Below are 12030 nucleotides of genomic sequence, written 5' to 3'. Positions count from 1 at the left end.
CCCAGCTTACATTGCTTTTGGGACCCAAAACCTCACTGCATACTTGTATTGAGCTGATGTAGATAACCACAGGACAACTGGTGATTTCTGGAGTTTCATACTAAGGGTCTGAGCCCTACAGTGCAAGTAATCACTATGATTTTTAATCCAGACTACATTCTATATCTATCAAAAATAGGACACAATACTAATGCAGTACCTCTTTTAACTAAATATCATTATTTAGAAATACACTTTTTAGTCTGAGAAAATAAAACCTATCTTCACTATTAAAACAAAAACAGTTTTCCCAAGACTTACTTCTTTGAGATTTCCATGGACTAGGATCTAAATTAGCTAATGTGATGTAAGCATCACACAGTGCTTCGGTGTCTCTAACCATATGAGCTCTTCTTTTCCTTACAACATTCATTATAGTGCTAGCAGCTTCCATTCTGTCCTAAAAAAACCCAATGGAATGCAAACATCAGACCTTGTAAACTAAAGTTTTTAATATTAAAGGTGCATCATAACATGCAGTCAATTAAGTACAATTGAGATATGTCCTATGAAAACAGAGCAAACTGCAGTAAGGGACAGCCCTTTGTGACATGACCTGAAATAATCACGAGAAAAATTCTGTGCTGTCTAACCTGAGATAATGAGTGATGTAAAAGATTCCTAGGGATGGAGAGGGAGCAAACCTGTCCAGGCAAAGTGCAGAAACACATGCAAAAATTCTTCAGAAAAAAGGACAGGCAGGTTTTCAGATGTTCTTCCATCATCTGCCTGCTTCTGTTATTTGCTCCCAGCTGAAGAAAAAAATCTTGCATGCAAAAGACAGAAACCTGTCCATGCATTCCTTCTAAGCCTGACTCTGAAAGACTTAGTTGACTTCAGCATAATCCTGCTCCTAAGGGTGGGATCACAAAACCACTACAAATGTGAGAGAAAGGTAAAAAAACCCCACAATGAAATGTGGTAAAAAAACGTATCAGTGTGGGGGGTAAGAGGGAAGTGACAACCATGTCAGGCCTACAGTGATGGGGGAAAGAAGGGGCAATACTTTATATGCAGGATGATTCCAAAGATAGGTTAAACAAAAATTAAGCAATAATAACAGTAACATGAAACCACAGTTCAGTATTAGCTATCAGCATGGCTTTTAACATATCAAGGACCAAAAGATAGACTGCACAAGGCTAAATGCTTAGATGGAACACAGGGTACCACTCAAAGCAGAAAAAATACTCAATATGTACTTTCAATAATAAACCCACTCAAGTCTTTCTGGCATCTAAAATGCCTTTTACACAATGACACATCAGGGACTGTTATCACAAGAGTATGCAATAATTGGGGCTATTTGTGGCACAAAACATTAACTACATTTTGTTCAACCCTGTAATTATTTCTTTCAATAATAATTACCTACAAAAGGGGGTATTAAAAGTACTGTTTCCCTCCTACTGTTGCTTAACAAAAGTCTGCTGATGAGCTCTGTACTAAAATATCCCTTTACATGGTTTGTTTTTTTTTTTCCATTTTTTAACAAAATTAAAGGATTGAATGCGATTAATAGAATAGAAGTTTTTGTAGTCACCACGTCAAGCTGGGAGATCTCTTTTGGTGCATTTTTAATTAACTTATTTGTTCTTATTGCATCTGGTTTTGTGAGGAGTTCATCTTTGCCAGCATTAGCCAAAGCTAATATTATAAACAGAGTATGATGTGGATGATCCAGTGAAATTCGAGCCATTAGCTGCCAACAAAAGAAAAAGATCCCATTATCAAAAACAGTACAGAAGAAGAAAAACAATACTTAATTAACATTATTAATTCTTTTGAACTTCTAAGGCTCCTAACACGAAATGAAAGGTAATAATTAAGACAGTATTTCCACAACTGAAAAAACATGCAAAGTATATTTCTATAGCTGCATAAGACTACTCTTACACTACAAATAAATACATGAAGTAGAAATGAAAAAAGTCCCAAATCCTCTTCCCCCACCATACTGATTTGGCGTCACTCATTTTTAATATACCCTTATCACCTACATAACTTGTTTAGCTATAGTTGCTCAGAGGAAGGTGGATATGTTTAGAAGAAGGCACTACCAAGCCAATCGAGGTATCTTTAGATAAAAAAAGCAAATATTACATTATTCAGGACTTTGTGAAATCCTAAACCACCCATCATCTTTGTTCCCATCCGAGCAGCCAGCTGGTACATCAGAGGCAAGAACTTGTATGAAGGGATCTTCTGTGCATTTTTCTGTAGTAGAGAAAACTCAGTTAGAGAGCTGTACTAAACACCTAACAAAAATTTTAACCATAAAATACATTTTTTTAAAATTAAGAATAATGGCTGTGTGATAAAATAACAATTCAGTGAGCATCACATCACCTTGGCCCATGTCTCCTAAATGCTACAAGTCCTTCATAGGAGAGTTACTATTTTCTATTCTACCTTTCTCATGGCTTTTCACCTAAAAGTATATATAATATGAACAAGAATAATGTACCCTAAGGATGTTGAAGATGGGAAGATTCCAAGGTATGTGAAGAACAAGGTGACCACAGTAAAGATCATGAGATACGTTTAATCATACAGACTTGTCAAATCAAAATGCTAATTTAAGTTAAATTAAAATGCATTGAGAACTACAGGTCTCACTGATGAAAAACTGTTGTCATGATAACCAATGACAACTGAAAAAAGCAAGTTTTTGGGAAAAGTTGTGGAGCTACATAATTCATCTTCTAGAAATACAGGAGAAGGAGAAGAAAGATATTTATTTGTCAAAGCACTAGGAAAAAAATGGAGCAAACATATACCTTCATCATTTCGTTGACTCTATCAACTCCGGAATTTTCAAGCCATAGGGAACAGAGTCGGAATATCCACATATCATGTTCTTCTCCACTCAATAAACAGCTGATGTAGTTCTCCACTGCTTTACACAAGAAGCGTTTACGATCCTCAGTTAGGGCTTGTATTGCACCTTCATCCAGCTCAAGTTCTCGCTGAACCTTCACTGTGTATCTACATGAAGAGACATTATTTTTAAACAACAAATTATTTCTTAATGAACTTACAGCAAGGCCTTTCCCAGCTCTGTCACTTACTAATTTAACTTTTTTTAAGTTGTTTTGTATGTACAGGCACAGTAAAATAAACAACTAAGAAACTGAACAGTGGGAGCTACTCCCTTGCTGTATGTGCACACAGATGCACTGCTCTAAGTAAACTTCCAGTCAGTGTCTTCTTTTAAATGATTTAATCTCAATATCGGTATAAATTTGAATATCCAGTACAGATCATTTGTGTAAAGACTTCCGTTTCCAGCAGCTGAAGTTTATCCTTTTCTGCTCACTTGCAGTTGCTCTTACTAAATCCTTAAGAATTCCGTATTAAATTTAATTCTACTATCTCACTAAATGTGTAACAGAGAAAAATCTCAACTCATTTATTTACACTATGTAACATTTTGTCAAATAAACTGAACAGATCCAGGGAATAAACATGAATTCCAGGCCATGATCATCCATACTGTGTCCCTGGCTTAGTTTTGGCCCAAACTATCCAGCACACACCTAGACCATATCCAGGCACAGTTGAGAAACCATTCACAACAAGCACTCTGGATTTGATCACTGCTTTGTGGAGAAGGGAAAAGGCAGCTGTAAAGATGTGACCCATGCTGCACCTCTTGCCCAGAGAGTAGAGCTGAAGCCTGTGACAGCTCCACAGTAACCAGTCCCTACTTGAATGCTCACTTGTTGGTCTGAACTCTGCGCTCCCTGATGAGACCGACCTCCTCCTTGGCCTTCTTCAGCAGTGCCTGCTTATTTTCAAACTCTGAGGATTTCATGTAATTCTCAGTTCGCTGGTACTGATTATCAGAAAAACGCGCCAAGGAGAGGAAAGCCTTCATCTTTCCTTTCTTCAGCTCATCACTGCTGTCTCCACTGGGGCTTGCAGCAATTTCCACAGCCTAAAGGAGAAGTTACAATGGTAAGACCAATAATCAGGTAACTAGAGCTGCATAATACTTGATGAAACTCTATTATCACAGAAAAACAGAATGGTTGAGGCTGGAAGGGACATCTGGAGCTTATCTTATTCATCTCCCTTCCTGCTGAGGCAGGGTCACCTGCTTGAATACATTATTTAATATTGCCTGTGATGGAATAAATATGCATACAAAATAAACCTAACAGACTGAATATTTTTCTCCTAAGTGAATGTAATCTTTGAGAAATGTTTCAGTGCAAACAGCCAAAAAGATTATTGTGTATGAAATAGCTTTAGTAACCATACAGGAATTTTCCACACTTATCTATCTCTTACAGTAATGAGGCATGAAGTTTTACAATAGTCTTACAGCCTTATGTCACAAGATGGTGAGAAAAAAACAGAAGCTAGTCCAAAATATACCAAAAGAAAAGGAAATTAGATATGAAAGTCATGGATTCAAATCATCAGAGTGAAGAAAGTATATAGATAGCAACAGAGACAGGTAACTACTTTGATTTTCACAAATTAGCATGAAATAAAGAAATGCAGAGCAGACAAATATTAATAAAAACATTTCTATTACTGGCTAAGATCTTAAAAGAAAAAAATTACAGTACTTTGAAACACTAGAACAAGATGTTGCAGCATCTCGGGGTGACCTTATTGCTCTCTACAGCTGCCTGAAAGAAGGTTGTAGCCAGGTGGGAGCCAATCTCTTCTCCCGGGTAACAAGTGACAGAACAAGAGGATGTAACCAGAGCAGCAGCACCAGGGGAGGCTCAGGTTGGACATGAGGAAGAATTTCTTCACAGAAAGGGGGATTAGACATTGGAATGGCCTGCCCAGGGAGGTGGTGGAGTCACCATCCATAGCAGTGTTTAAGGGAAGAGTGGAAGTGGCACTCAGTGCCATGGTCTGGTTGATGTGGTGGTGGTGGGTCACAGGTTGGACTTGATGATCTCAGAGGTCTTTTCCAACCTGACTGATTCTGTGGTTCTGTGAAATATAATGGCCATACTGAAAGCCTGGCGAATGAATAATCTGTCCTGAGAAGGAAGAGGTAGGGAACAGGAAAGGGAAACTAGACTGGTAGTTGTAATCACTACACTTCTAAGCCAATATAAGATGTTCCACTGTGATTTCTACAAAGCCATATTCTGAACACTTTATAAGATTACAGTGCTACACAATACAATGTGAAACCCTAATACTTACATATAAGAAACCATATTTTCAATATAGAAAAATAAAGGCTGCACTGAAAAATCTACTTGGTATTTTAACACAGCATTATCTCAAAGATTGCACATTTCAAAGACTGGATGCACCTTTTCTAAGTATTTCTGCATGATGACTGTAGGGTTTTCCAAGCATGTTTCTGCTAACCAGGTACCGCAGAGCCTCAGGCACTCTGTATACATCAATTTCAGGTGAGGATCATTCTCGACCTTTGAAAAAGCAAGTTTTGGGAAAAAAATTAAAGAGAGGGAGGCATCAAACAAAAATATCTTTTACATATGAGGTAGGCAATTTCTAAAGCTTTTAAACCCTGAATAGAATTCAATCACTGAGGCCTATTACACATAATGCTAATCTACAGTCATTTTCCATCCACATCTACAGTAGTCAATAACCTTAAATCACATTCACATTCAATGTAAGACTAAAGGAGAGCACATATTTTAAAATACCTGATAGTTTGAACAATGAAAAACAGAATAAACCAATGATAAAATGAAATAAAAATTTTAAAAATTCACAACATGATTTCAGAATTGTATTTTATAACGTCCCCATTTAGTCGCAAGTACCACAGACAACTCCACAGATAACAGTCAGGAACCACAATAGCCATGTGTGATCATCAAATTCTTCAGACAGACTTCTACATGGAAACTTGATTAAAAGTGCTCTGAGAAGATGATGGAGCAGGTTTCCAAAGGACTTTTCTCCAGATTGGATGCTCAGCTTTAACTGTAGAGTAGGATATTATGGAGTATTGCAAAATACTTCTACTATAGGATACATATTAAAGACCATGTGACCAAGATGGCAACACTGACTGTGAAATACGTATGTGAACATCATAGGCTGTGAAAACACAAATATTCCTTACATGGACAAGGTAAATGTAAGGAAGGACTAAATTTTTGGAGGGCCTTATCAACTGATTCATGGAGAAATCACAAAAATCAAAAGAGCAGCAACTCTTGATTTTGCCCTGATATGTATAGAGAACTTGGCCCAAAATAATCCAGCCTTTCTAAAGTGTGATATTCTTTAAGAAGATACCTGGACTCAAAGCAAATGTCTTTTATCCTCCAGAAATACTCAAAGAAAGCCTTCATAGCTAAACATAAAGGTGAGGACATGAAGGAATTTTTTTCATGGTGCTATACAAAATTAGGTTCTATACAAGTATTTGTAGACCACATTTTAACAAACATCATCCTGAGAGATCTGGAAAGGCTGGATTGAGAGCCAAGGCCAACTACATGAGGTTTGACAAGGCAAGTGCTGGATCACAACCCCAGGCAGTGGCTGGAAAGCTGCCCAGCAGAAAAGGACCTGGAGGTGCTGGTCAACAGCAGCTGAACATGATCCAGCTGTGCCCCGGTGGCCAAGAAGGCCAATGGCATCCTGGCCTGGATCAGCAGTGGTGTGGCCAGCAGGACCAAGGCAGTGACCGTCCCCCTGTACTCGGCACTGCTGAGGCCACACCTCCAATCCTGTGTTCAGTTCTGGGCCCCTCACTGCCAGAAAGACATTGAGGGGCTGGAGCGTGTCCAGAGAAGGGCACCGGAGCTGGGGAAGGGGCTGGAGCACAAGTCCTGTGAGGAGCAGCTGAGGGAGCTGGGGGTGTTTAGCCTGGAGAAAAGGAGGCTCAGGGGGGACCTTATGCCTCTCTACAGCTGCCTGAAAGGAGGGTGTAGCCAGGTGGGGGTTGGCCTCTTCTCTCAGGTTACAAGTGACAGGACAAGAGGAAATGGCTTCAAATTGCACTAGGGGAGGTTTAGTTTGGATATTAGGAAAAATTTCTTCACTAAAAGGATTGTCAAGCATTGGAACAGGCTGCCCAAGGAAGTGGTAAAGTCACCATCTCTGTTTAAAAGGGATTTGAAAGACATGTCCATCTGGTGCTTAGGGACATGGTTTAGTTGTGGACTATGAATAATGAATTCTTACATTTGCCACTGTTACAGATTCACTCTGAAAACCCCTAACAAGATTTGCTAACACAGGCTTTTTTGCTTTCAGACATTTTGAGAGTATAAACCAGATTTAGTAATACTGCAGAGGGGCTTTTAATTTTCTTCTATGGGAAAACTTCAGAAAGTGGATTAGAATCTTAAATAATTTAGTTCTCTTAAATTTATGCATTATGTAACACATACCTGAAACCAATCTGCATCTAATTTTTTAATCATCGTTTTAAGTATATTCAGTGCAAGACTCTCTTCCTTTTTAGCCCAGAAAACCTGAGCTTCTTCTAGTTGCCATTCAGAAACTCCATTTCCATTTGGATTGTGCTGTTTGATCTGAAACATAGCTCTTTCTGGAAGCTGAAATTGAAAAAATAATCATGAACAATTCTTTAAGTGAAATATCTGTATCTCACAGAAGGTTTTGTTTTCAGACTCTGTCTCAATTTTCTCTATTTGTGCAGCATAGTCTGCCCATCCAGAGCTAAGAATTTATTTGCAGCAAAGATATGAAATTATTTTTCTATATACTTACAGAAAATCCTGGTTTGCAACAAAAATAGACTAGAATCAAACCTTATAAACTCTAAAATAAAGTATCTATGTTTAACAGTTTAAATTGGAGGTAGAGAAATTCTGTAAGTGTACCTACTGAAGTAATGGATTTATAGCTTAGCAATTATTATTACATGTATTACAAACATTACTATAGACCACAGAAAAATAATTTAAAAAATGACACCATCATACACCAATGCCTTCACGTGCCTACATCGACACACGTATCACTGGTAAAGTACCATCCTCACTACTTAGTATCACAATGACAGCACAGAGAGCAAACAATGTTTTTAACAAACTTGAGGCTCTTACAGGACACTCATTGCCACAGTGTTGGTGGCTAGGCCTGCATGAGACAAAAATATCTGACATAATTTTCCCAAAAAGCTTCAGAGGCACTGAGTAAAGCTTGCAAATTCATGAAATCAAAGACAGCTGTTCTACTGGTTTCATCATTGCTCATAAAAAGAGAACCTTTCTGAAACCAAAGTTTGATTTAGTTTCGCATATGTGAAGTGTTAAACACCTTTCCTTTTCGTATTTAGCTGGAACTATTTTCTGTAGAGGTCCTTGGAGGATATTGCTGCTCTGTAAATTCTTGTGGAGTTATGCACTACCTAGAACAAGCCAAGACTGCCTCTGGATCTTAAATGCATCAGCAACTGAAAAATACCACTGATACTGCAAATCCCAGTAAGTGATTCACAAAAAGAGATTTACCACAGTGCAATGGTGCTTTGAGAGTATAAAACTTTGAAGACAACACTAAATATAGAGATGCAATGAAGTTATCTCTGCAGTTTTACTCTGGAACACTACAACAGTATGATGCCAGTGAAAGCTGGATATATAAAAATGCACCAAAAAGAGAAACAGCTAGAAGAGCATTCTTCACTAAAAATGTCATTTTCGTATTATCTACCTCACAGTGGCTTACACTTACGAACAAAATTCAAAAAACATACCCATAAATACAATTTGTTAATAAATTCTACATTGTTTAAGTCTCAGATTAATTGATTATTCCACTGAATAAACTTAGAATACAGCTAATCCTTAGTACTGTTAAAAAATGAAGTTCTTTTATAAACTAAAAAACAAACATCTGTTCCTGATCTTTCCTGGAAATTTTACCTGTGTATTTTTAGCAGTTCTTGCCAGTCTAGAGAGTTCCACTAGATGTTTGGTCAGGAGGTCTTTAATACATTCTCTTTTGGTATTTTCACTCTCCTTTTCAAGCAAGATTTCCAAAATTACAGTGCGCAGAGCCATGATAGGTTCCTGGAAATGGAAGTCACTGTCTTTGAGAAGCTGGGACTGTCTCTGCCATTTCAAATAAACGTCATTCAGTTGTTGAGTAGTAACAGATCTGCAATTGTTACCAAAAGAAAAAAGACTTGTTATCAATTCTCACTAAATATTAGTGAAATGCAAGATGAGTAAAAACTAAACTGCTGAGAAAGTTCACAATTCACACTTCAAAACCAAGAAATAGTTCATAAAACCCTACAATGGTTACTACATGCAGACTAAACTGGAAGCCTTCCAGTTTTAACAAACATGAAGTACACCACCACTCAGGTGGACTACTCCTCTGTAAACATTCTTGATTAAGCATCAAAAACTTGTGTTAAAGGTCCATCAGCAAAGGGAATCACACTCAAACACAGGACTGCTTAAAAGACTGTAGGGTGACTATTAGCTACCAAACTGGTAGAACTATAGCAGAGACAATTCACTGTTAATAGCACTACAGAGATAAATACCTTCCTGTGATTAAAAAGCAATCTTAAGAATTTAGGAAGAATATTGATGGGAATAGAGGTCCATGAAGAAGATTATTCAAACTGAAACAGCTTTCAGTAAAGCTATGGATATCATTAAAGAAACGGAAAACATTTTTAGAAAAGACACTAAAAGAGGAGGACTCAGTTCCTTGAGTAAACCAGAAGCTAGGAGATATGACTGCTACCTTGGAGTATGAGGGAACTCAATATAAAGGAAAGAAAACAATTATTTAAAACACAATACTGGCATGATATCAAATAATTCAAACTAGACTGTGAATAAATCCAGTCTGGAAATAAAGAGAATCTAAAACTGTCTTCACGTAGTGAGCTAAAATCCTTGTAATTTTTAACACAAACTTTGAGACGGTGATGAATAAAATCTGTTGAGGTCATTTGAAGTTTTGTGCTATGCTTGATTACTAAAAATCCTGAAAACTGAGAAAGTGGTGTTACACAATCTTAAGAAATCACCTGGAGAACAGCAGACCAGCATTTTCCAACTCTCCAATTAGCTGTAGTCTGCAAAGGGTTGGATATAAGGAATAAACAGACTCAAGACTGCCCTTGCACAGCTCTTCTACTTCATTCACTCTACGGATTTAATAGAAAAATAGTAGATTATTTTTATTTAATATCAGCAAGTAATTCCAAATATCCGTAACATAGTTTCCATACAGTGAACAGAAATTAAACAGCAAAACTCTTCAGTCTGAAGTTACTTTGTATTACCATTAAAATTTAAAAAAAAGTTTGTCAATAAATGAAAACACAGTAAGCACACAGAAACTCCAAAGTCTGTGTGATAGCTCAGCTAAAGAAGAGCACTCAGCACTGGAATCCACTTAAGAGGACTACAAAGTAAGGGATGTGTAGAGGAAATATATCTTCAATTGGCACACAAATTATATATGTACAGATGACAAACTGAAGTTAAAAATTTTAGCTGAAGTCTGGAAGTAGTTTTTATTCCATGCATGAGTCATTATTTGAGCCCATAAAACCCCATGATAGTCTTTCATGCATAACCTGTGATTACAAACACATACATTCTGTCCATCTCTCTCTAACATCACAGTATTTGCATACAATTTGTTACCTGGCATCTTTAAGACTGTCATGGAAAGCAGAGAATTCCTTATCTCGTAAAGACTGAAGGGCATCATACAATGATTCATGGTACCCTGGACTTCCTGCTTCATCTCTAACAAATAAAACAAAAGTAACAGAATAAAATGAAAACCATATTTCTCTACCAAGAAGTCAATTTTGTCTTTGTGACAAATTGTTTTAGTTGTACATTTTCTGCAATTGGACAGATCGCTGTTTTGCATGATAAAAAAATTGATGCAACCCTTTACATTTTAAATTAATTTAGTGTTTTATAAATTCAAGCTGTTCTTGAATCTTGAATCTTATTCTAGCTCACCCATACCAAGTTTGTTCTGATCATGGCATGGCATATGCCCTTCAACAGGCTGCTTGTGAAGTCCTCCAGGTGTGTCTAAACCATGATCTTAAGACAGTGTAGGAGAAGGGAACGAGCACACCAAGAGTATGTTCCCCATCCTAATGTAAGAGTCTTAGGAGAAAAATTCTCCTGACTACTAAAAATTGATGCAGAAGGAGTTACAGAAGACCCCATAATGTGACTCTTTTTTTTTTTGCTTTTGCCAAAACATAGTGAGTCTATTCTGTATTCCTAAAATGTGCAATGATGCAGCTGTACCAAGAAGGGACAGAGTTCACACCAGATCCTGGTCAGTCATACCAAATAACTGCTGCCAGGCATCCAGCAGTATCCTCTCTTCAGGAAATTATTCCTTACGAGGGAGTAGCCATGAATCAATACTGGTGTTTACTTATCCAGGACTTGATAACCTCTTGTGGCTTACTGAGCAGTATTTTCCCTATTTTCTTATAAATTAGATACTAAAAACTATCTATCCCTCTCCTGTACTCAAGATACATCTACTATGTGAGTCAAAAATTAAAAATTTCAGTTTAGAGCTACAAACAATCAAAAAGAAGAATCACCTGTGTACAGCTTCCCAGGAAAAGAAAAGCAATGGGCATACACACCAGACAAGTCTAAGTGAAAAACACTGCTTTTCAATTCAGTGATTAAGACGAATTAGGTGACCTGCTTCACAGGGACTATATTCTAATCTTGCCTTTTCAGCTTGGATCTGACCCCATTGCCTTTTACTTAAAGAACTAGCAAAAAGATAAGGTGGTTTACTTGACAGAAGAGATGTGGCTCCACTGCATATTCCTCCATGCTGCTTGGTAGCGTATTTCCTGGAGTTCTGCACACCACTCAGTGTTTTCACGTTCCAGCCCTTTTAAGTACATGGAAAGAGTGTGGCAAAGCCCAAAATTCTGCAAAGCCTGGAATTAAGAAAATTACTCAAAATTGATTTTCGTCCTTTATTAAACTGAACTAGTATTGTTTTAAGGGCTTTGTTTTACTTTAG

The 12030-nt window shown here is 37.4% G+C and overlaps 1 protein-coding gene across 3 annotated transcripts in view; it reads right to left on the bottom strand.

The window, feature by feature from the left end:
* ATM (ATM serine/threonine kinase) overlaps positions 1 to 12030 on the bottom strand; it is a 59983-nt gene that overhangs the window by 10259 nt on the left and 37694 nt on the right. For all 3 annotated transcript variants that reach the window (XM_042023844.1, XM_042023846.1, XM_042023845.1), the window contains exons 43-53: positions 11796 to 11944; positions 10653 to 10757; positions 10028 to 10147; positions 8901 to 9135; positions 7398 to 7565; positions 5331 to 5450; positions 3762 to 3979; positions 2820 to 3027; positions 2143 to 2256; positions 1583 to 1741; positions 301 to 439 (exon numbers count right to left, since the gene is read on the bottom strand). In XM_042023844.1, coding sequence (XP_041879778.1) covers positions 301 to 439; positions 1583 to 1741; positions 2143 to 2256; positions 2820 to 3027; positions 3762 to 3979; positions 5331 to 5450; positions 7398 to 7565; positions 8901 to 9135; positions 10028 to 10147; positions 10653 to 10757; positions 11796 to 11944 — 1735 coding nt within the window. The remainder of the gene's footprint in view (positions 1 to 300; positions 440 to 1582; positions 1742 to 2142; positions 2257 to 2819; positions 3028 to 3761; positions 3980 to 5330; positions 5451 to 7397; positions 7566 to 8900; positions 9136 to 10027; positions 10148 to 10652; positions 10758 to 11795; positions 11945 to 12030) is intronic.

The sequence above is a fragment of the Corvus kubaryi genome, unplaced genomic scaffold (assembly GCF_017639235.1).
Source record: "Corvus kubaryi isolate FWS band 111438036 unplaced genomic scaffold, C.kubaryi_AGA036_p1.0 37256, whole genome shotgun sequence".
NCBI classification, from domain to species: domain Eukaryota; kingdom Metazoa; phylum Chordata; class Aves; order Passeriformes; family Corvidae; genus Corvus; species Corvus kubaryi.
The sequence above is the reverse complement of the archived record's forward strand: the minus strand, read 5'-3'. Positions and strand labels throughout refer to the sequence as shown.